This window comes from Rhinolophus hipposideros, assembly GCF_964194185.1.
Source record: "Rhinolophus hipposideros genome assembly, chromosome: 1".
NCBI lineage: Eukaryota > Metazoa > Chordata > Mammalia > Chiroptera > Rhinolophidae > Rhinolophus > Rhinolophus hipposideros.
The window spans coordinates 35,408,655-35,433,813 of record NC_138047.1 but is presented as its reverse complement, the minus strand read 5'-3'; the positions used below and the strand labels follow the sequence as shown (position 1 = coordinate 35,433,813).

The window sequence follows — 25,159 nt, the reverse complement described above, 5'->3', positions numbered from 1 at the left end:
TATTTTAAGACTGAGAAACCAAAATTCCACGGGCAAGTCAGCGGGAATTCCTAACAATTTATGAAGGAAATCATACTACAACCCTCTTTCAGACCATGTTCACTGAGTGAGTGTGCATTTTTATAGTCTAAGTGACTCTTAGAAACAGCAGCCCATGTATTACCACTGTTGGAGTACTTGGGTTCCCCATGATAGAAATCAAGAGGAAACCCCAGAAATATTTCCAGACAGATTTTATTAAGCTTATGCTAAAGCACGAGGGAGGCAGCACAGAGGAAAGTTCCTCCGAACCGGCTCGGGGGCTGGCTCTGCTTGGTTGCTTCTATAAGCTGAGGACAAAGTGGTCTGGTGGGAAAGGGCCGGCTTGCTTTACCCATTCCGTCGTCTGGTAACCATGTTTGGCCTGCGCTGTGAGGCAAGATAACGGACTGCTCGCTATCGCCACCCGAGGAAGGTCGTGTAGCAGTCAAACCTTGATCAACTGCGCATGTGTAATACTGGTTTTACATCTGTTTGGAAGTAAACGGTTAGAAGGGAGAAAATAATCAACTATTTCTGCATTTTTGTGTAAGGGGTCATGGAGTGGTGGCATTCTTGTGGTCAGCGTATCCCGCGTTCCTCCTGGCCATCTGGCATTCCTTGGGCCCCTGGCCCAAGTCCCTGTGCTGTCTCTTGTCTCACATGGATGTTCTTTGGGATACCAGGGTAATGGATATTCACGTAATTCTTTTTTAAAATTTGTAGAATAAATGATTCAATACTTAGGAGATCCTCCATATATTTGCTGTTAGTTAGCCCAACCTCAGGTCTTCTTAGACATTCACATGTCTTCAAAGATTTGAGCAAGGATAAAAGGAGATAACTCTTCTGTAAATGAACATTTTTTTTTTTTTTTGTGGTCATCAATAAAGGTTCTCTTACAAATGGATCTCCTAACTTCCATGCCAAGAAAAAAAAGTATTGCATAACCATTTACACCAAATATTCAAATTATTTTCCTTGAATTAATAGCTTATCAATCACAGACATCAATAGAACTTAATACTGGTTATTTTAGTGTCATTTCTGTATAATCTTTGTGTTTTGTTTTTTATTTGATTAGATGCTTTTCCATCCCATTTCCCTCATCCACCAATTTATACACACTTGCTACTATTTTTCTTTTTTTTTTTCATTAAACTTCAGAAATTTGAACATGCATACTTGGTAAGTTTGAGATTAAAAGGATTTAAATTTGCTTCTGCCAGGTGCTTTGGGGCACTTACCAAACTAGGAACTACTTTAAATTTTTAGCTCTAGATTTTGTTTTTTTTTACAGGAAGTAGAAATTTGGGGCACATTGTTACGAGTACTGACTTGTGGTTATAACTTCTTGGGGGAGATTTTTCTTTCCACTTGGCACCAAAGTAGAAAAAGGGCACTTTACTAGCTGTTGCTTTAGACTTCAAGTGCAGTGGTTTGTTATGCAAACATATCCTATTAGATTCCCCTTCTGGGGTGGGCCCTCTTCTTTATCTCCTGCGTTCAGTGTCCCAAACTAAGTTTAACTAGGAGCTAGAATAGATTACCTATGTGCATTCGCTCATTCTGAAAATTATTTGTATTTTGCCGTCTTGGGGTTGCTTTTATGGTGTGTTGGGAGGGGGAATGTTTGCGTTTTCTTCCTACTTTATTTTTAAGTTTGATTTTAGCTGAAAGATAATTGGGTGTGTCTAGTTGACCACAGTACCAGAAACAAATCAGTCCAAAGTTAGGCTTTGAGATTTGAGAACCAGTCAGCATTCAGAAAAGAGTTTGTTTGGTACGGTTTTATTCTGAAGAATCTGATGGACCCAAAGCTTTCTCCAAAGATGGATGGGACTTGAAAGATCCTTTATTGCCCATCCAAGATAGAGATGGGAACCTAATGGGAAGCAGGGGGCAAGAACAGATTGGGGAGAAAGGATGGATAGAAGGAAGGAGATGGTGAAGAGGCAAGGAGCCAAGATAGAAATGGAACTACTGTCTATTTGACCTGGACTGTGAGGTATAATCTGATAAGAGACTCCATGAGAAAAGTAAATAAATGTTTCACCACATTCTCCAGGCTCTTGAGTTACAAATACATACAATATCAGGATAATGTCACAAAGTCCACAAATGGTGCTTCCAACCTGGAGACATTCTCTTCATTTCCCTGGGCCTCAATTTCCTCATTTGTAGAATGTGGCCGGTAGAGAATTATGTGGAGGATTGTTATGAGGTGAACATATTTGTACACTGTAAAAATTTGTACAAATAGCTACGTTTTATATTATGCTTCTCATTTTTACCTTAGGAGATTCTGGGACTCTCGAAATTTAAAAAACTTCCCTCAACATCCTGCTGGATGAATCAATGTTGGTTAAAACTTACGTTACCACATTTTCTGTCAACACCTTTCTGGGCAAAAAAGAAACTTTGGACCTGTTAAGAGAATTTTTTCCCCCTTTTTCCTCAGTACACAATTTTATGTTGACAGTTGGGTTTTTTATACTTAGGTAAATTCCAGGAACATAAAGGCTTATGCAAGGGACAGAAAACAAAATTGCTATTACTTAGTAAAATCAGATCAGCCTCTAACTTATGAGTTCTAGAAGTTCATCTTCAAAATCAGTAAATGATTAAGTCCTCTCCAAAACGTTGTCTTTTTAAACTATCCCAAATGAATGCATAAGGATGCAAAAATAGTGTATGAAAATGCTCAAAACTAAATTGATCTGTAATGTGCAAAGAATGAGGCCCAGAATACAATTCTAGCTTCTTTAGGGAATCTGCCAGAAATTGGGGGTAACTTCATTTTTATCCTAAGTGAGACACCTAGGAGATAGTGGAGATGAGACCATTATCATTGGAAAGCAGAACTTGGCCAAGCTCTAGGGCTCTGAAGTCTGACAGACCTGGTTCCAGTCACTGTTTAGCTGTGTGATCTCTGCTTATCCTATAAAATGCGGATAATGATATCCCATACATTGCGAGGTGATAAAATGAGCTTAAGGACAGAGTGCTTAATATAGTGCTTCCTATAAAAGGGCTGAAAACATTTTGGCTGTAATTTAGAACAATTCTGTGGAGTGCTTTATTGAATAGTTAATATAATTTCCCACTTATCTATATCCTAAACAGTAAGAAAATAACTAATTGTTTTCCAGGTTCTGTTTAGTAATAATTGATATTTGTAATGATGACCATCTCCCATTTTCTTCCCTACCCAGAAACTGTACATTTTTAAATCGTCTAAGTTTAAATTTTGGAGATCACATGACATTGTGATACAATTTTAAGAGCATAAAGGTCAGAACCCAAGTTTCAGTTGTTCCTACTTCATACAGATCTGTAACCCTGGGTAATGGCATTTAACCTCTCTTCATGTCTGTTTTGTCTTTTGAAAAACAGAGTACTATAGCATCAAAATCATTAATGTCTGTATGATGGGATGGGGTTTTCTTCCCTGCCATTCCCTTCCATTTTCCAGAATGCTGAGTAATTCCAGAGGTGTCGTTAAAGTGATGTTACCTAAGGTATTGAAGGAGAAAACGTATCAGTGCAATGAGGAAAGGTCTCATTGCATTAGATATTTTATCTGGGGGTCATACTCCCATGAGGACTTTCCCCCTTGCCTCGTTCACACTCAAGTTCCAAAACCTGCCCGCTATCAATAACAGAACCACTTGGCACAGAGAAAGATTGACAACATCCTTTGGAGGCAAGACCCAAGAAGAGCTGGAGGTGGGACTTCAAGGAAAGAGTGAGTACATCAAAAAACTGAGACTGTGTGTGTTCAGAGCAGTCCAATGGAAATACAATTCACGGCACAAATGTGAGCCACATGTGTAATTTAAAAACTTCTAGTAGCACATTAAAAACAGTAAAAAGAAACTGGTGGAATATTTGTTTAATGTTTTATTTAACCCACTATATCCAAAATATTATCTTTTCAACAATTAATATATTTTTCTTTTTTTCATACTAAGTCTTCAAAATCTGGTATTTTATTCTTACAGAACATCTCAATGCAGACTAGCCATAGATCATACATTCCTCTCCACGTGACTAGTGACTACTATATTGGACAATGCAGATAATGAAGGTATGATGGAGATTGCTGGAGATTCTCTGGTGACCTTGGTGTTACCATGTTATTCCTCCAGAGCGTAGGACTGAGACTCCATCGCTGTGAATGGAGTTTAGGGGTAAGTTGAATGGATTAAAAACAGTGAGACTCTATAAGGAAGACAAGACAAGAACAAAGAAAGGAACTAAAAAGAGTAGAAGAAAAGAGAAAATTTTTGTCATTTGCAGATGATATTCCTGTCTATCTGGGAATCCTAACGAATCCACCGAAAAATGATCAGATCATACATAGTTCAGTAAAATATTAGTTAGAGTTAAATACACAGATATCAGTTTTCCTAGATAATAGCAAAACCAACTAGAGAATGCTTTGGGGAAAGATTCTATTTAGAAGGACAAGAAAAAACATGAAATACCTAGAAATAGAACAAAAAGACCTATATGAAGAAAATTATAAAACTTGACTGAGTCACAATGCTTTATAGCATTTTGAGTCACAAAATGCTATAAAGACAAAAATATCAAGACATCAATTCTGTCCCCACTGTGCCCCAATTTATTGATAAATTGAATGTAATTCTTCCTGAAAAACAAACAAAAAACAGTGAGACTCTAGTCTCCGCTGGCTTATGGATTTGTGGACTTTGTATAGTTTGGATTATTTGGCCTGAAAAATGAAGTTATAATTTAACAGTCTTTGGGACTTTGTATGTACATTAAATTGGCTAACATTAAGACTGTTTTGTTATAGATTAAACCACCTTTCTCTTCTGTAATACAGTGTATTAGTTTGCCTGGGCTACCATAACAGAATACCATAGACTGGGTGACTACTTTTCTCACAGTTCTGGAAACTGGAAATCCAAGATCTAGGTGCCAGCAGGGTAGATTTCATTCTCAGGCCTCTTCTCCTGCCTTGTAGGTAGCCAGCACCTCACATGTTCAGGTACATATATGTGGAGAGAGGAAGAAAGATATTTCTCTCTTCCTCCTCTTACAAGGCCGCCCATCCTATTGGCTTAGAATACTACTTTTATGACGTCATTTAAACATGAAGACCTCATAAAGGCCCTAGGTCCAAATATAGTCACATTGGGGGTTAGGAGGACTTTGAGGGGAAGCAGGGTTTGCCACCCCAAAACATGCCTTTTGGGATATTGATTATTTTAAGCTGGTTATTTTTAAAGAAAGACTCAGGACAAACCTTTGACCTTCCCCCTAATCGCCTAAAAGAATTTAGATACAGATCGGCTCCAGGAAGAGCGTTATTACCATAGATAACTATAGTTTAATAAGAACTAGTGTGTGATAGGGAAGAACATAGCAAGACCCATTTAATCAGGCCTCTCTGTGTCCCATTGCTAATGAAGGCCCCCCCCCCCAAACGTTTATTTACCAAACATTTGCTTTGCCATCTCCATGTGAATTGCCTTTCTGCTCTTTGAAGTCCCAAACCACAACTTCTCCTTCCCTCCTAAGCTCAAGATGGCATATAAGCCTTATCGGCACTGTCTGTCCTCGGGTCCCATATTCTTAATGGAACCCCTGTATGTACATATGTAATAAATTTGGACATTTTCTCCTGTTAATCTCTCTCATGTTAATTTGATTAGTCCAGCCAGAAGAACTTAGAAACATAGGAAAATTAATTCTCCCCCACCACAACTTCAACATAAGAATTTGGCAGAGGGGACACAATTCCATCCACAGTATATGGGCTTAGTGTTCAAAATAAATATGTACAAAGTATTTTATAACTAAGAAATAAAAGGGAAATTTAGGAGATGGTGTAATGCCACTTTAGAGTGCGGCAATGATATAGCACTTTCAGCAGTGAGTTCAAGGATCGGGCTTTGTTCCAGGCTGGCTCTCGTTACCAAACTGAAAGGGGCTCGTTTGCCTATGTGCATCAAAGCCAAACTAGCTAGGAACGGGCCTGCAGCCAAGTAAAGACTTAAGGAAATGATGCCAGCGCTCAAAGACCTGGCTCCCATGGCCTCTAGGGGAAAGATCATTAGTGATGGCAGCTAAGGGAGTTGGGGTCGTGGGCTCTACCGATTGGTCGGGGTAGGGCAGGAAGCATTTGATCATTGCATGAAGTCCTGGTATCGGTCATGGTGTTCTGTCTGGTCACGAAGGAGGCTCGTCCCACCTTCATGGGTCTAGAGCTGAGACACAGCTGAGGTCAAGACGTTAGCTTTAGTTTATCTAAAACTCTGGTCAACAGTCCTGAGGCTTTGTTCCTAAGACTGTTTAATGCTGACCAATATCTGATGTCCTAAGGGCTTAATTAAGGGAGAATGCAGTATGTTGTTGTGAAGGAGACCCTGCTGGCTGCGCCATTTGTCGCTCAGGGCGGCCTGTGGGGTCTCTGCTCCCGCTCCCCACATAACCCAGGACATGGTGAGGCCAAACAGGAACACCCACGGAGCCATAGGTACGGGAGTCATACCACTGTATTCTCGCTGGCGGCTGGGTTGGAGACACAGGAAGCAGGAGCCACACTGTTCGCAACCCTCACTGCACCGCTTGCAGGCTCAGCCACCATCCTCTTCTTAGCTCCCATTTTCCTGCTAGCGTAGCCACAGCAGTTACATTAGTGGCCAATGGCTCACTGGTTACAGCTGACGGCCAACTAGCCACAGCTGATGGCCGAGAGGCTGAGAGCCTGGAAACTGCTCTTTGGGGCTCTGTCCCCACAGTGTACAATGGTGGAAGGATGAGGAAAGAAGCAAGTGAGTCATGGTGCTATTAGACTAACAAGGCCAGTTTGAGTCAAGGAGAAAGAGAAAGTCCTTTTAAAGTGAAGTTTTTGCCCCATTACACTCTCTGACACTAGTAGGTGACCTGAGGCAAGTCACTTCCATTTGTAGGTCTGTTTCCTTATCTGTGAAATAGGTAACACCTACCTTTTAAGGTGGTTTTGAGTTTGATAATGAATGTTAAGGTGCTCTGTAAACTCTAGTGCTATTTAAATTTTTGGCAAAGTTACCAAATTACCATGTCTCTCATAGGAAGCACTGAAAATGACTTCAGCAGAGTAATGAGCTACGTCATTATCTGTATCAGATTGTATTAACTTTAAAGGTCTATCTCAGTGTGAGAGAGCTTATCTATTAATGCTGAGACTACATATATTTCTGCCTTCTGATTCTTATAAAACATTCAATTACATATGCTAATTCTGGTTGTCAGAATTGTTAGGTCATCAGAAGTCCCCAAACCAATCTGTCAACAGACTGTTAGTTACACCTCCAAAATATATCCAGAATTCGTACTATTTTTCTTCACCCACCTCAGTTACCACCATGCGCCAAAACGCCTTCATCTTTTACCTAGACTGTTACAATAGCTTCTTCATTTTTCTCTTTCTACAGCTTTGCCCACCCCTGGTGCGATTTGTTCCCAATGCAGCAATCTCAATGATCCTGTTAAATCATACAGCAGAACACATCTCCTCTGCTCGGAATCCTTCAGTGGCTTTCATTCTTGAAGCCCTTGCAGTGACCAGCACCTGCTTGATCACTCTCCTCTTGGTCCTCACCTCCTACTTTTCCCCTCGTTCACTGTTCTAGCCACACTGGCTTCCTTGCTCTTCCTTGAATGCGCCAAGCACACTCCTGCTCCAAATACTCCTTGTGTCCCTTCTCCCTAGAACATTGTCCTAGATAACCATAAGTCATTCCTTTAACCTCTTTCAGATCTTTATTCAAATGTTCCTTTGGTGAGACCCTTCCTGACCATCCTATTTAAATATGCTACACTCGATCTCTACAGTGGCATTTCTCCTCCTCCTCCCCTGCTTTATTTTTCTCTATATTATTTATCATTTTTTTATAGTACTCACCTGTCTCCCCCTCCAGAGTGTAAGATTCAGTAGGAGTAGAATCATTTTGTTTTTTCATTGCTAAAAGCCAGTTCCTAGAACACAGTAGGAACTCAATGAATGCACACTGAATGCTTGAACAAAATCCATTCTAGTTAGTTAAACAGAAAAGGAACTTTTTTCAAAGGCTATCAGGTAGCTGACAAAATCTGAAAGGAGGGGAGATCAGGCTTGGAAGGTATATAACTAGGAACGATGGCACTTCTTATTGCAGTTTCCACTGGAGGCAGTCATCACTTGTGCTGACTTCTGTCCCTATTACCTCCGAAAACCGGATGTATCTGCCTTACGTCTCTTCCCTTGCCAAAATATATTCCATGAGATGCCTTGCTTTTCACCTCTTTTTTCTTTCAAATTGAAGCCTCTCATAAATTTCTGATGATTGGTTAGAACCTCTGTCACATCTGTGGGCCCTAGCTGCAAAGGAACCTGGGAAAGTAAGTTCAATGTCTACTTTGGGGGGGAGGGTGAGGGAAAGGTGGGTAAATCCACAAGATGGGAAATTCCCCAAATATTGGAAGTATGTTCAAAATATGCTAGGTAGCCACAAAATATAAATGTCCTTCACTGGCACTAAGTTCTACCATTTGAAAAAAAAAAATTCCAGGATACCTGAATTTAGTTAAAGCTTTATGTTTAATCCAGAATTTGTTTCCAATAGCAACTGTTAAACAATCTTAAATTTATATTTCTTCATTCCTGATCTTGGCCCTAAGCTTTATCAGTTGCACATTTTCTCTTTTGACATCCTGGTAAATAATAGCCAAAACCCACTGCCTGGAGTATGGTTTCTTTCCATCATTGACTTGTACTTCTTGGTTGGGGGCGTGACTAAATAACTTGACACTTTCTTATGGAAAAGGAATAAGAGTATGAGCCCATTATCAAAAAAAGCAGCAGGGGTGTAAAATATTGGGTTGTCTCAGAGCTTCTCATCTGGTACCATAAAAACCACTGTATTCAACAGCTAGGTCAGTGAGCAGCCTGCTGCCAATTTCAAATGGTGTATTAGATTCTATGACAAGTCTGGACGCCACTAAACCATTTTTTCTATAACCTTCATTCCTTCTTTCTATCCTACCCCCACTCCCTCCCTTCCTCTATTGTTTTTGCCTTTCTGCAAGCATGGAACAGGAATGACTCTACTGAATTATTATGTATTTCAAGTTTAGAATTCACTGGCATCACTGCATAATTCAGTTGCTGAAATAACAGGGAGCAGATGATATGGTGCAAGTTAATGAATAATTATATTTTTTGTACTCTGGCCTCTGATTGCGATTCATTTGTCAGCCATGTGGGTTTAGTAATTATTCTTTTGACACTTGCCAAAATTTTAAGAAACATTTTTGCTCCTTATTTTTAAATTTTTTGTTTAGTTCTTTTCTATTTATTAAATTCCTCCATTTACCTCTATCCTTTGGAAAGTCTCATGGCTCTTAATGGTCTACTTTTGTTTAAATATAAAGAGAAATGTGAAATTCTTCAATTGATTCATTTGTTACTGTAAATAAACCAAAGCCACAGTCAAGCTTGTTTACCATTTCATGGGCACCATTTAGGCCTCGGCTTTCAGAGGTGTATTTTCAGCTTGTTACAAACCATACTTTGGTCTCCCTTCTCCAAAGTTGACTCCTTTTAAACCAGGAAACAGGGCGGGGACAGGATTCCTTTCCTCCCACTTCAATTTCTTTATAGCTGCTTATGTCCAGAAGTAATTAATACCAGAATTGACTCAATTCACCTCTTAAAAAAAAGGGGGGGGCTAAAAAGGCCTGGATATTTTTAGAAAGAGCAAATAATTAGTGTAAAATTTCACAGAAATCTGATGGATATATATAGTCGGAGCAAAATATTTCCAGCAAGCAACCCAAAGAAAAGGAACGTACGAGGTATTAGAAGAAAGTGAAGTTGGTGGGAGCAAAGAACTTATAATGAAGCATGTACATTCTGCTGAAATAGTTGGAAGATGGGTTTGCAAGAGGCTGAGAATAGAATAGAGCAAGAACCCAGCCGTTTATCTTTTTACTTTTCTATCTCCACTTATATAGATATTTAAGGCAAGAAGATGAGGAATATTACCTCCTATCCTTCTCTCCCTGAGTCCCAACAGCGATACTGAAGTGAGGAAGTAGCTTCAGATGTGAACACAGTTGGTGGATGGGAAAAACTCAGTATTAAGATGCATGTGTAAGGATGAGGAATTTTTAAAAATTCACACACACACACACACACACACACACACACACACACACACACACACGGTAGAAGCTGGTGGACATTGCCTTTATCATGTAGTTGTGAATTGTGACTCTGAGGCAGGGTTTCTGAATAGTGGCACTCCTGACATTTCGGGGGGTGTAATTCTTTACCGTGACAGGCTACCGTGGGCACTGTAGGATGTTAAGTAGCATCTTTGGCCTCTACTAACTAGATGCCAGAAGTATCCAGCTGTGACAACCAAAATGTCTCCAGACAGTGCCAAAAGTTGCCACTGGTTGAGAGCCCCTGCTGCAAAGGCAACATGATGTGGTTATGCTGGGGAACATGAGACTTGGGGCTGGCGCAGGCAGGCTGGAAGGCTGGAAGGGCAGCAGTGTGAGGATACACATGGAAAAATGGGAGGAAATGGATAAAGAAACTGAGTGGAATGCTGGGGATAGAGCATGGAGATTTATAAAGAGAGGGAAAGGATCCTAGAGGCTGAAATAGCCTTTTAGGAATGTAGATCAAAAGTCATTTAACATTTAAGGGGAAGGCCTGCTTGCTCTTTTGATGGTGGGGTCAGGTCAGGAAGGAAAAACAGGCACTACGTTAAGCGCCTTTCTGTAGTTCACTGTGGTTTATCAAGCTTATTGTCAGTGAGGATGTATGGGGACCCCAATAGGCCCCACTGAGGAGAAACTTGGTCCCAAGCAGCCCTTGCAAGACTTGCTGTATCTGTCAGCTGACTCTCATGTGACAGTGGTGAACTACATTTTTTGGATACATACATACCTCTTGCCCCGTGCTGTGGTGTTCCATGGCCAGTCTACAGACCTCAGTCTCATTTACTCTCTGTGATGCCAACTCTGAGTTCTATAGCATCAGACAGGATCCAAAGTTTATATATGTCACAGGAATTCTCTCTGGTCCCTGTACCATCTCCCCAGTGCTCAAAATTTTCTCCAAATTCACAGCATTGCAACAGGTTAGCAAGTTTGGTGGCTAAGCAAACATCCAAATGGGGGTGAAGAGATCAGTCTCCTCTTCTTCCAAGACACTGCAAAACTTTACAAGTAACATGGATTAGGTACAAATTTCCTAAACAGAACACAAAAGATATTAACTATTAATGAAATAAATTGATAATTTGGACAAATTGATAATTTAACATTAAGAACTTCTTTTCATCAAAAGACACTACTAAGAAAATGATAAGACCACGGACAGAGTGGAAGAAGATATTTGTAGTACATATATCCAACAAAGGACTTGTTTCCAGAATATATTAAGAGCTCCTACAAATCAGTAAGAAAAACACAACCTAAAAGAAAGGCGAGCAATAGGATATAAACAGGATATCCAAAGGGCCAATATACATTTGAAAAGGCATCCAACTTAATTTATCATCAAGGAAATGCAAATTAAAATCACAATGCCATACTACTACATACCCCCCATAATGGCTAAAATAATAAAAGATAGTAGCAAATGTTGATGCAGTTGTGAGCAAACAGAACTTTCACACACTGCTGTGGGTAGTGTGTATTGGTACAACTACTTTGGAAAACTGCCCAAGCTGTAAGTTTGCATATCCTATGACCAATAATTTCAGTCCCAGGAATATATCCATCAGAAATGCATACATATGTCCACGACAATCTGTAATAGCTCCAAACTGGAACTACAAATGCTAATCACCAGTAGAATGGATAAACTGGGCTATTCACACCAGGATCCTTTATAGCAATGAGAATGAACACAACAATATGAATGAGTCCCACAAACATAATGCTGAAATAAAGGTGGACTTTTTCATATGGACTATTAAAGAGTACAGAATATACAATTCATGCAAATAAAAGTCCTCAAACAGGTAAAATTAATCTATGTTGTTCGAAGCAGGATAAAATGGTACACTTGAGGGGTGGGAGGGTAGTGACTAGAAGAGAGGCTTCTGGGAAGCTGGTAATGTTGGATACTGGTTACAGTCTTGTTCACTAGTTAAAATTCTTAGACCTGTGCCCTTAAGACTTGTGCCTTCTGTGTATTATACTTCAATAAAAAGTTAAATTTTGGAAAACTTAATGAGAATTTCTCTTGGAGCCCCAACCTGTGGCTTTGGGGGAAAAAACTCTCTTCTCAAATGCTGCCCTTCCTAAAAGTACCAAATCTACATGCTTTCAAGTCCCCAGCTTACTTCTCTCAAGGATAAAGGTTATCAAACAGTTCTCTTTTGCCCCCAGGAGTATTTAGTAAGTTGATTTTCCCAGTTGTAATAACTGTAATCCAAATCTTGTTCACTGACCTTTGAGGAAAGGGTGTGTGTGTGTGTGTATGTGTGGTGAAATACATTTATATATAAATTCTCCACTTTACAGGGTGAATTTCAGGAGGAGGAGCTATTGGAGAAGCTAAGAAGAGTTGAATAAGATAGCTAGGACCCAGGAATGTGGTCACTATTGGAGAAATCGTTCTCGATTTTATTCCTGGCTGGAAGTGACAAAGTGAAGCTAAGTTTAATGGTAATGGAGTACTATATGGTTATGTCACATAATTGTGATAAAATTCCCACAAGTAACTTCACAGAATGTGGAGGGAAATTCCATCAGAACAACCAACCCCTGCCTTCCCCTTGCCCCTGGCCATGCTCACTCAAGTATATACACAGGTTTGGAGCCAGAGGACCTGAGTCTAACTCCTTGTTCTACTCCTCAGCACAACCTTGCTGAGTGGTCTCAGGAAAATCCCTCAACTTCCTCAAAAATACAGGTGAGGATTAGTAACCTGGTCAGAAACCGTATCACCCCCACGTTTCACTTCCTTTGCGTATTTAGGAGAAGTTTGCCTGTACACATACAAAATATGTCTATACAGACCCACTCTGCTTCTGATCATGGTTCAACAGCAGGGAATGACGCTGGTGTGGCTAGGTATTTTCCCTTTTATCCATGTGTAAGCCATTTTCTTTTTGAAGTTTTCAGGTGGGCAAGTTCCCTCCTTCCCCTATCCCTCAGGCAAAACAACATGATGCTAACAAGTATTTATGTTCAAAATTAATTTGTTTGGTAAGCCTCATGACAGACAGAGCCGCTCACTTTATCTAATGGATTATTTAAGTCAATTTTCCAGATAAACAGTCAAGTTTGTCTCATGATCAGAATCATTCTTTTCCCAAAGCTATACACAAGATGAAACCAAGCAATTGTCACGTCAGTTATAGAAGCGAATTTTCAAAAGACGTTGGAACTTCAGAGTTAATAGAAAACCTTGCGTGAGTTATGGTGTATAGTAGTAATCAAATGACACTTCACCCCTTTCCTTCTATTTCCATCTATCTGACTTAATAGTTAACTATATTTAGGCATCTATTTGTATCACAAATCCTCATGAAATTCAGGCAATTTAATATGTTGATCACACATAAAATGGTGTAAAAAAATCTGGGGAAATGCTCTTTCTTGACGTATATTTCAGGAAACAATGAAAGGCCACATTGTCATTCACATCTCTTGAAAGATCTCATATTTTCTTCCAAAGGATAGGCTCACTGACTTACAACGTGTGGTGGTTAAGAACAAGATCTTTGTGCCTTAGTTTCCTCAACTACGCCAATACTTGCTAAGGTGTTATGAGATAATGCACATAGAGGGTGTGGCAATTAGTAAATGATCAATATTACTACTAACATCACGATTTGAAATGATGTGTGTTTACTTTTAAATTTTCTGTCTCCTCCAATAGATGCTGGAATCTTACCTACTTAGTACATACAGGTAGCTGCTGAATGTCTCAAGTGGAACATTAAAGCAGTCTCTTGGTAAAGATGGGATTTCTCGAAGAATTTAAGGTCAAAGAAAAGTTCCCTAAAGAACTCTAAAACTGACATTGCCTTATTTTTCAGCACTTGGAGAAAATTTGAAAACTATCCAGTAGGACAAGTATATATGATGACAATATAGGTAAAACACAGAGACAACGGCAGGAGTATTTTAATCCAATTCCCTAGAGACCTTATTATGGGATACAGCATTATGAAGGTTAAACAAGGTAACAGCATGATCCACTTTATTCTTCAAACTTTTTTAGCAAGTCAAGACTTTTGGAGGTTTACCAAAATTAATAGTGTCTAAGTCAAGTGATAGCCCAGCTATATCAGGGGAAAGAAAGGTAGGACAAAACTAACACGTGGTGAAAATGTACTATGCACCAGCATGTTACACACATCACACAGTTGTGTTATTAAAATTATTTTAACCCCCTGCAAAAATTGTATTTAGAAAAATTTTTTAAATCACAAAATAAATATTCCCCTAAGAATGATTAAAAGATACATATAAACAAAAAGAAAATTAAAATCCTATTGTACCTAATGAACTGCGAAGCTTTGATCAGTTTTGATTAAAATGATTGTTGAAACCACGGGCTACTTTAAGAATCCAATTATAATTAGCGTTATAACAAAAGTTAACGATATGGTAAGTTACAGTTACCATAAAATTAAGAGTTAAGCCTTTTGTATTTTATATCATAAAGTTGAATTTCTTAAAATCTCTTTAATCAGATTTGAGTCATCTTGAGGTTATGAATATATGGAACAGCATTAACTTTAGCCACTTAATGTTTACGTTTGCCTTAGGAAGTTAAATTTACCAATTTTGTGATAATTTAATCACTATGACTTCATTAACCTGGTTGTGCTTATCTCAATCAGCATAAAAGACTATTGATTCTCTTAAAATTAGGAACATGCTAATTTATTTCCCCTTGAAAGTTATTGTGTAGTAATATACCGTAGTTAAGGGACTCGGATTAACTTTAAAACCAACCATTCAATTAATTTACTTGTGCCAGACACTGTTTCAGCCTTTGGCAAACAGCAATGTACGAAACACAAGATCCAACACCAGGATGCTTCTTTTCTATTCTGAGGGACAGAAAATAAAATCACAGATAATTTCAAATAGCGATAAGCGTCTTGGAGAAATGTACCGAGGCCGACGACAGCAAGGAGCCCGCAGAGACGAGCACCATTAACGTCCCGGGGAGCACCGTTCTGTTCTCTCGGGGACTGGACTGACTCCTGTTTCGATGTCTGCACATCTTCGATGACGCAGACAAATCTTTAATTTACAAAAGTCTTATTCTACTGTATTTCAGACGCGAACCCGAGGTTCAGAGGTGAGTAGGGCCAGTACCTTACTCCGAAGTGGGTACTTGCCTTCGGGGCACCGGGCACACAAGGCTGTTCCCGGCGAAGAACGCTGCACACCCGGTAAAGGTTCGGGGGGTACCGCGGACACGCGGGCCTCCGTTTGGGCTCATCCGGAGAGTCTCCGGAGAGGGGGACTCAGCAGACCAGCGTCCTTCCTGCCCACCTTTCCTCCTGTTCCCAACACACGGCCCAGGTGGCGAGCGCGCAAAAAAGCAGCACGCAGAGGCCCCAGAAGCTGTCACTTCCACTAAGGCTATCTTGGCTGTTAAGGGGCAAACGATTTACGCGACGATTTCAAAGCAAGATGTGAAAGTACCGGTGCGGAGGGAGACAAGAAGGACCCCCGCCAAACAACATTGCACCCACGCCGCGGGCCAGGTCGGCGGACGCGAAGGCCTGCGATTGGCGCTCCGCGCTGCGTCACTTCCGCTGCCTCCTCGGCAGGGGTCGCTAAGCGATGTTACCATTTCCGGGTCACTTAGGCCGCCTGCCGCGGCGCAGGCGTGCGTGTTCGCCGGTGACCTGTGTATGGAGTCAGTTGGTGCCGGCTGCGGCGCGGAGGCAGGAGGAGGTGTCCGAGCCGGCGCCTGTGCCCCGCCAGGATGTTACCGGGCTTGGCCGCCGCCGCTGCGGCCCACAGGTGTAGCTGGTCCTCGGTGTGCCGGCTCCGTCTGCGCTGCAGGGCGGCGGCCCGCGTCTCCAGTGAGCCACAGGGTGAGTGAGTGTCCCGCCCCGGCCGCTGACACCGCGGAAGCCAGACTGGAGGACCGGGCCGGGCTCGGCGCTCGGCCCTTGGATTCGGGCGGGAAGCCCGCTGGCCTTTCCCCAGCCCCGGAGCCCTCCTTTCCGCGCTCCGCCTTGGCCGTTCGGCCCGCCCAGCCCGCGGGGCTCATGACAGGCCCTTCTGACCCTGTTCTTGCCGCTGGTTCTAGCACAGCCCCCGGGAAAAGGCGCGGGCCCCTAGCGGGCCGGGCCACAGCCGATGGAGCGATCGCTTTGTACCAAATAAAGCCTTAGTGCGCGTCGCAGTGTCTGGCGGTGACCCCCCCTCCCCCCCCGTGGGAAATGAGACTCCACACACGGGGTCTTCTGAGCTCACCGACTCGCCTTCATTGAGTAGTTTTGGCCGAGTGGATTTCCTTGCCCTGCCCCCTTCTCATTCCCAACTTGTGCTCTTACATTTCCTAAAAGAAGAGGAAGGCGGTGGTTTTTCGCAGTGGGTTGCTACTCGGCATTTGCGAATCATACGTGTTGAGAGTATGACCATCCCACAGTCACGCAACGAGCCCGGTTTTGTACCGAGAAAAACCCCAAACACCTCAAGTTCCGCTGAACGATCTTTTTGGTGAAAAAGTGTCCCCCGGAGCTGTAACCCAGACAAAGGTGATTGGCGAGAATCTTTATCCCGCTACGTAAGCATCCTTTGCTGACTCAAAGTTAAATTGTCCGACAGTTCCCAAAATAACATTGAACTTGTAGGTTGTAATCAGGCTTCCCTCCGTGTTGGCCCTAGTTTGCCATGCCAGAGCTTGACACTTGAGAACTGATAGGAACAATGAGGAAGAAAACGGAACCCAACTCACCTCTAATCTCATCCCCCAGATTCCTGGGGGTGCAAAAAGTGTTTACAGAAAAACTTCTCAAAAATCCGTGTTTGAAAAAACTTGTAGCACGTGTGTGACCTTGCAGTAGAAGTTGGAAGTTGTAGTCAAGTCATTCAAGTATATAACATGCCGTGATAACACCTATGCTATGCAAATAAGAATATATTCATCTTTTAGTTGCAGGAAATGTAAAAACTAGCTCTCAAAATTTAAGAGCATTTTAACAGCACTGTTCTTGGGGCTTTTTGGTGGTGATGGAGAAGTACAATGTTTGTATTTGCCTATATTGGCAGTATACCTGGTTCTCATGTGAACAAAGTGAATTATGTGGTTATGCTGTACTCCAAAGTACTCACATAAACTTCTAGCACAATTGCTTCTATTGACCAAGCAATGCCAGCCTTTTACACTTCAATTACATACAGTGGCTGTTGAATTTAGGCTAACCTGCCCTGTAAGTGTTGGTAAAAAGGAGTTGAAATCGTGTAATTTGTAATCCAAATTCTCTGTAGCTGTCATTATGTCAAAAATCATGTGCTCTTTGTATCATGCATCTGTGAACCACGGATAATAATTACCTATCTCACCACTCAGAATGACGTTGCAAAGTTCTTTGGAATGTTCACACTTAAAGACAGTAGGTTTTAAAAATAATCTTGTTTGTGAAAATTTAGTTTTAGTAATACTGAAACAGTTTTTAAAAGGACAGCCATTAATTGTGGTAAAATTTAAAAATCATTTTTTAAAAAGTACTATTTAAGTTGGATGCATGTAAGAACAATAGTTGAAGAACTTTGGGGGGAAAATTCTAAAAACATGTTTTTCTTTGTCAAGAAATAAAGTTCAGTTTATGCTTCTAAAATTCCTGTGTGGGAGAATTTGGAGCTGAGAAAAACTTACAAAAAACAAACAAAGTAGAAAACCTTGAGGGAAACAGTGCTTTATTTGCATACTTAAAAATGAGAAAAGCCTGTTTGTCAAACTAATACTGAAAACATTTAAAGGAGAAAAGGAAAACAATAATCGAGAGCAGCATTGTCCAAAAGAAATATAATGTGAGCCATGTATGTAATTTTGAGTTGTCTGATAGCCATATTTTAAAAAGTTAAAACCTGTAATTAATTTTAATGATAATTTTTATCCAGTGTATTCAAAATGTTTCAACATGTAATCAATACAAAAATTATTGAGATATTTTACATTATTTTTTGTACTAAATTTTGCTTTCCGGTGTGTATTTTACATTTACATCATGTCTTAGTTCAGACTAGCCTCATTTCAAGTGCTCAATAAACAGTGACTATTGTATTGGAGTTATAGAGTTAGTATCTCTACTTTTTAGAGAAGTTTTACAAACCAGTGTACATTCCAGTAGAAAAGTGGGCAAAGGAAATGAATAAGAAGTTCATAAAGGAGTTCAAGTGGCCGATAAAAATGCCAAAATGTTTTATACTTGCTAATAAGAGTAGGAATATAATTTAAAGGATTTACTACTCATTGCCTACGTCTATTGGCTAAGTTTTTCCTAATGATACCACATAATGAGGGTGCAGGAAAGCAGGAACTCTCTTACTACTGATTGGGACATATAGTTGAACAGTGTTTTTGGAGGTCAGTTATTCTTTTTTTTAAAACTTTTATTAGCATTTATTTGATGCTGAATTTACTCTCGGGCCATAAGATTTTGTTTCTTCAGTCTCTTCTGGGAGATCTTTTTCTTCTGCACAACCTTCTTTTCTGGTTTAGGAACAATCTGGTCTTTTTCAGGACCATGTCAGTGTGGCAGGGAGAGCTCACGTATGGGTTAATCGTCCGGGATCTCCGTAAGTTCTGCGCTGCATCCTGGGAGCTTTGGTCACCTGTGTGCTCAGTGACCAGAGAGTCTACATCTAAACCCTTAAGTGCAGCATTCCTCTCTGCATTTTTAAGCATGTGCAGCAAAAATTCTGCTCTCGTTTTGGGCCACTGACCCTGCGTCCAGCCCCACTGTTTGGCCTGGGCTTACCTACCAGCTCCACCACTGTAGCAATGGAATGGCACACATTGCTGTGTAACGTGACATCCTTTAGGTACTTGGTGGCTTTTCAGATGCATGTCCTTTATGGCCTGGGCAGTTTCACAAGTGTTCTTAAAGTGAACACACAAAGATTTGAACCTCTTGATTTACATGATTTTATGGGGTTCTCTGGGTCAAGTGAACAGCAAACTATTTTTAGAGGTCACCTCAGGCTGCTTATGGAAAGCCAGTTATTTTTATATGAGAAGAACTTTAAAAGTTGATGCCTTCTAATCCGGCAATTCTTATTTAAAAGGGTTTACTTTAACAAAACAATCAGATACATACTAAATGCATAAGTTCATTATTTATAGTAATAAATTGGTAACCATATGAAAAGTTGGAAACTGAAATATTCTTATGGTACATTTATTATGGGCTGGTGATATATGCAACCATTTTTTAAATAATTTAGAAAAATATTTAGTGACATGGGAAAATGTCTTAATGTACTTTTAGGTAAAACTAGAAAAAAATTTAGTAAGGATACATACCATGATATTAACAGTGAGTTTCTCTAGAAAAAATTTTTAATTTTATTTTTCACATGATCTACAATGACCATATACTTTCAAATAATAAAAATGCTACTTACTTTCTATAGTAAATGTATCCTTTTTTTCTTTTAAGTTTCTTTGGTTTTTGCATAGAGCACGTTCTTAGTTTTCCATGTATTTATGCCTTGCTTCATTTGACAAAATTTGAGGTGGCAGGATGCTCCTTCAAGTACCACATACTAAACAGATACGTGCTTTTGCTTCAGTCTGAATTTAATAAAAGTGTGGTTTTTAAATAAAAAAAAAATTAAACCTTTGTATTTATTCCTGTCTCTACTGTGGTCATCTTTATTACCATAAGAAAAGTAGAGTGGGAATTTTAACAATTTTAACTAATAGGAACATTGACAGTTATAAAAGAGCATTTTGGCAGACTTGACAGCATGATTCTATGTGGTTCAAGTTAATGATAGGATTTATAACTGGAAAGTGAGGGTAACCATAGTATGTGCCTCATGGGGCTTTTGTGAGGGAGGATCATTTAATAAAGAGATGCCGGTAGTGTAGTGCTGGACGACACACACAGTTTCTGCCTTCATTGGGCACACGCTAGGGATGAGAAAACATCTAAGTGCTATACAAGCAATAAGCAGGGTGATGGGCTGGAAAGTAGCCAGCAGGGGCCAGATATGCTGGCCTGGAGCTCTAGTTTTTCTACTGAGCCAAGGTATGAAAAATGAAAATGAGCATGCCAGGTGAAGACTGGGGCAAGGAGCAATTTAGGCAGAGCATATAGGAGCCCTGAAGTTCAGACTAGTGGTATTCATGAGCGGAAAGAAACCTGCTGTGGCTGGGGTCGGCTGTGGGGGCCGGGCTGGTGGGGTATGAAATAAGGTTTGAAAGGTTTCAGAGCCCTTTAGGCCGTAGGTTAAAAAAAGGGTGATGTTTTTTAAAACATCCCTCTGACTACTTTGTGAAGCATGGATTGGAAAGGGGAAGGTGAGTAGGAGATCATTAGGTGGCTGTTACATTATAGTGATCTAGGTGACCGAGATGGTGGCTGGGCCATGGTAGTTGGCGGGGGAGGTGGAGAGTAGTAGATGGCTTTGATACATGTTTTGGAATATAAATGATAAAATGTGGTCATTTCTAACTGGTAAATCATTTAGGGCAATTGCATTTTGTAAGTCCTTAATGTATTAGATATTGTTATTGCTGTTTTTACTTTTTCTAAGCAAATATTAAGAAGAATTAAGCAAGGCAGTAGAAATGTGTGCCAAGAGGCAGTGCAGGAAGTTGTCAGCATTTCATATTCTTTACTTTAAAAAAAAGAAAAGGATTCCTTGTTGCTTACTCTGTTCTGGAGAAAACTCATCAGTGGTAGTCTTCCGGGTTGAGCCACCCAGTCTGGGTCATGCTTTTGCTTACTTGATGATTAGGCATAAAAGTGACTTTCCCTGCATTTTTGGCTAACTGAAAGCAAGCTAGGGATAGTGTGTTAATATTAGCAGTAATAATACTAAAAGTAACTTTGCAATGGAAATATTCTTAGTTTTTAAATTGTAGGCATTTTTTGAAAATATACCAAAAGTGTATTTGATATTTTTTTCTGCCTCCTAGAATAAAAGTATAGAGTAAAAGTAGTGCATAATCCAGATATTTCACCAGTCACATTTGTTGAAATCAGTGTATTATTTTGTCTCCTGCTTTTTAAGTGCAATGTTATGAGTGTTTTCCCGTGTTATTAAAAGTTTTAAATGAATACGCAATGAAAATATAGGGACCTTTCATAACTTAATCATTCTATTGGGGAACATTTATGTTGTTTGCAATTTTTGCTGTTATAAATAATACCATAAAGAATAGTTTTTGCATTCTATATTATTGTGTATTTTGTGGGTCCAGCAAGCTTCCACTGTGCTACTCTGCTTATTGTGTATTTTAAATCCACACTAACTTCTTTAAAAATAAGTGTAACAACGATTTAGTTTTTAATATGTCAGTGCTTTAGAAATTTTGGGGAAAAATGACTGAAATCATTTCTTAAGCAGAGACTGACCTCTGGAAGACTTAGGGTACAAGTTTGGTGCTGAAATTATGCAGAAATAAAACATTCCAAACGGCAAGAAATTTTTTGTTTGTTTTTAGTAATTGTTATTACCTAAGCAACATACATAGTAGGCAGAATTGTCAGTTTACATGGGAGAAAGTGTTTCTCGTCTTGTTTGTTGTAGCCTGAAAAAAAAAGGCCAAATTTCCTCTGTAGCAAACCAAATTGGAGAGAGGACAAGTGATCAGTAGTGGTGGTCATGAGGAGCTCCGAAGGCACAGACAGTAAAATAAAAGCAGAGTAGAGTGATTGTTGTGACTAGATAGAGATACCAGTAGCTCTGTAGTCTTGATGAAGAAACGTCCCTTATGTGTACAGCAGTAAGGTCCTTGTCCAGGCCTGTAGAACAGTGAGCACCAAAGGTAAGATTAATCTATACGAAGGCACCTCGAAGAAACAGTATTAATGGTTGGTGATATTTTTTTCTGCCTCCTAGAATTAAATAATGAATTCAGTAATTTATTCAGCAGATGGTGTGTTTCTACTGCAGAGTGTTAGGTATTATTTGTTTTATTGACCCAAATGTTGTCCTGTATATTTTTAGAATAGAAAATGTTGAAGGCGGTAATGTGTCCTGTAAGTTCTGTGCAATTTTTGATCTTGTTTTAATGTCAAATGTGTACTTTTAAAGTTGCTGATACCTGAAATTCTACTGAAGTTAAAAATTAAGGACTTTTCAAAACAGCCAACAAGAAAGCTATCAGATTACTAGGAAACTGTCAAATAGACGCAGGAGTCAATTTGAAGAGACTATGAGCCAAAAATGGCACTGTTTGAGTAATAATCAGGATAATGACTAAAATGGATTGAAATACATCAAATAATGTTTAAATCTATGAAATCATAATGATACATGATACACACAAATTAACATGTCACTACTGCAGATGGTAGGTCATGAACTCATTATTTTGAGAACTAGTAAATAAAGGGGACAATTAAACATTTAGCCTAGTTTCCTCTATGAACTATACTGCTGGTTAAATAAATGAAGAGAATGTTCTCTTTGTAGAGTACTACAAAGTGACCAATAAAAGCGATAATGTTAAAATATCACCATTTTGTAACCACCTAATGAATGAATGGGTCTAGGCATTGAACAACAGCATACACTATCACAAAAAGGAGAGACAACCAAATATTATGTGGTTCCTGATGAAACAACTATCAGCATCTAACAAGTGGTGGTGTCCTAATAAAAAGAATAGAATTTGGATAAAGCCTTTAGATCCATCAATTTATAGGACATTATAGAAGAACAGGATAAACTATACCAATTAATTCCATCAGCAAAATGTAGACTGGAAAACTACCAGAACAAAATTTTAGGACAACTTAATTTTTTCAACTTAAAAATTGCCCCCAAAAAAGGCTTCCTTTAGCTTAAAAGAGACTTAACAGACATCTCAACCAATTGCAGTATGTGGATCTTATTAGGATCTGTTCACACAAAAAAATTACAACACATGTAACAACTGGATATTGGTGATACTAAGGTATTGTTTATTTTTTTATTTGTAATGGTGTGGCTATATTTAAAGACGCTCTTGTCTCAGAATACATACTGAAATGTTAGTGAATGAAATTATATTATGTCTGAGATTTGCATCAAATTAATATAGAGGTGAGGAGATAATGGTGTGGGTAGAGATTGACCGTAAGTTGATAATTATTGAAGGTAGGCAATAGGTACATGGACGTTTACTGTATTGTTTTATCCCACCTTTGCATATGTTTGAAATTTTCTTTAATAAAATGTTTTAAAATCTAAGGAGAACCTCTAGACTGTGGAGTAATCCGTCTTTAAACACTTTAGCACAGTCTCTATAAAAGTATTTCATTAGTGGTGACAAAAGGTGTTGTGGCATATTGTCTTTGTTATCTAATAATCACAAAAGATATTTTGAATAGGGTTGACAGGTCAGAACACCAGTGGCCATGGTGAAGAAGATTTTTATCTACCGATTAGGTTTCTTGGAAGAATTTGCTGTAGCCTTTGCTTCACTAATTAATTTTGCTAGTAGCCCATATATATAATTTTTTTAATTAAAGTTTATTGGGGTGACAATTGTTAGTAAAGTTACATAGATTTCAGGTGTACAATTCTGTATTACATCATCTATAAATCCCATTGTGTGTTCACCACCCAGAGTCAGTTCTCCTTCCATCACCATATATTTGATCCCCTTACCCTCATCTGCCTCCCTCCTCCCCCCTTAACCTCTGGTAACCACTAAACTATTGTCTGTGTCTATGAGTTTGTGTTTCTCATTTGTTTGTCTTGTTCTTTTGTTGTTTTTGGTTATATACCACATATCAGTGAAATCATGATTCTCTGCTTTTTCTGTTTGACTTATTTCACTTAGTATTATAATCTCAAGATCCATCCATGTTGTCACAAATGGTCCTATTTCATCTTTTCTTACCACCGAATAGTATTCCATTGTGTATATATACCACAACTTCTTTATCCATTCATCTATCGAAGGACATTTTGGTTGTTTCCATGTCTTGGCCACCGTAAACAAAGCTGCAATGAACATTGGAGCACACGTGTCTTTATGTATAAATGTTTTCAGATTTTTTGGGTAGATACCCAGGAGAGGGATTGCTGGGTCATATGGTAATCGTAATTTTTTGAGGAACCTCCACACTGCCTTCCATAATAGCTGCACCAGTCTGCATTCCCACCTACATTGTATGAGGGTTCCTTTTTCTCCACAGCATCTCCAACACTTGTTACTATTTGTCATGTTGATGATAGCCATTCTGACTGGGGTGAGGTGATATCTCATTGTGCTTTTTAATTTGCATTTCTCTGACGATTAATGATGTTGAGCACTTTTTCATGTGTCTATTTGCCATTTGTATGTCCTCTCTGGAGAAATGTCTTTAGGAGTAGCCTATATATTTTAATGTGCAAGAAGATACACTGTTATGTTTGCTTTGCTTAGCCTTTAAGAAATAGAGGCAAATGACAGAAAACATACTGGGCCTTCAACAATTATTTGCCAGATTAATGAAAAAGAGTAAGTTGACATCAGGAAGTTTGTTAAGAAAACAAGTCCCAAGCCTGAAATTTGAGTGCATATTTATGCTGCCTTATGTCCCTCATGCTTTTCAAATTGTCTTTAGCATTTGCAATAGCTTAGGTTCCTGTTGAATTCTCTGAGATATTAAGAAAAGGCTTACTTACTTTCGAAGGCATATTTCTGTACATGAACTGGTATTTTTGTAAAATCATTATTAAGCATTTAGAAAAGTCTCGACTCTTAAATGTTTAACCCGCTACTCTTGGAAAAACTTAACTATCTCTAATGATATAATTTTATTATTACACTTAAAACTTTAGAAAATGCATAAATTATATCTAAAAGGGTTTTTGAGTTCTTTTAGAAGGGAGAATTCTAAGTATGCATATAAAACATAAAAGAGAACAAAGATCACATGAGAGTAGACACAGATTTGCTTTTCTACCACATCTGTGCAAGTGTGGA

General features: G+C 39.3%; 1 protein-coding gene and 1 pseudogene across 2 annotated transcripts in view; one reads left to right on the top strand and one right to left on the bottom strand.

Annotated features, from left to right (window-relative positions):
* The first annotated feature begins 14,239 nt into the window (after window positions 1-14,239).
* SLC30A9 (solute carrier family 30 member 9) overlaps window positions 14,240-25,159 on the top strand; it is a 74,504-nt gene continuing 63,584 nt past the window's right edge. The window contains exon 1 of the mRNA XM_081045765.1: window positions 14,240-16,109. Coding sequence (XP_080901891.1) covers window positions 15,998-16,109 — 112 coding nt within the window. The 5' untranslated portion in view covers window positions 14,240-15,997. The remainder of the gene's footprint in view (window positions 16,110-25,159) is intronic.
* LOC308495857 (large ribosomal subunit protein uL22-like) lies at window positions 18,663-24,916 on the bottom strand (annotated as a pseudogene). The gene is made up of 2 exons: window positions 24,859-24,916; window positions 18,663-19,205 (listed from the first exon to the last, which is right to left on the bottom strand). The product of its transcript is annotated as a large ribosomal subunit protein uL22-like (transcript).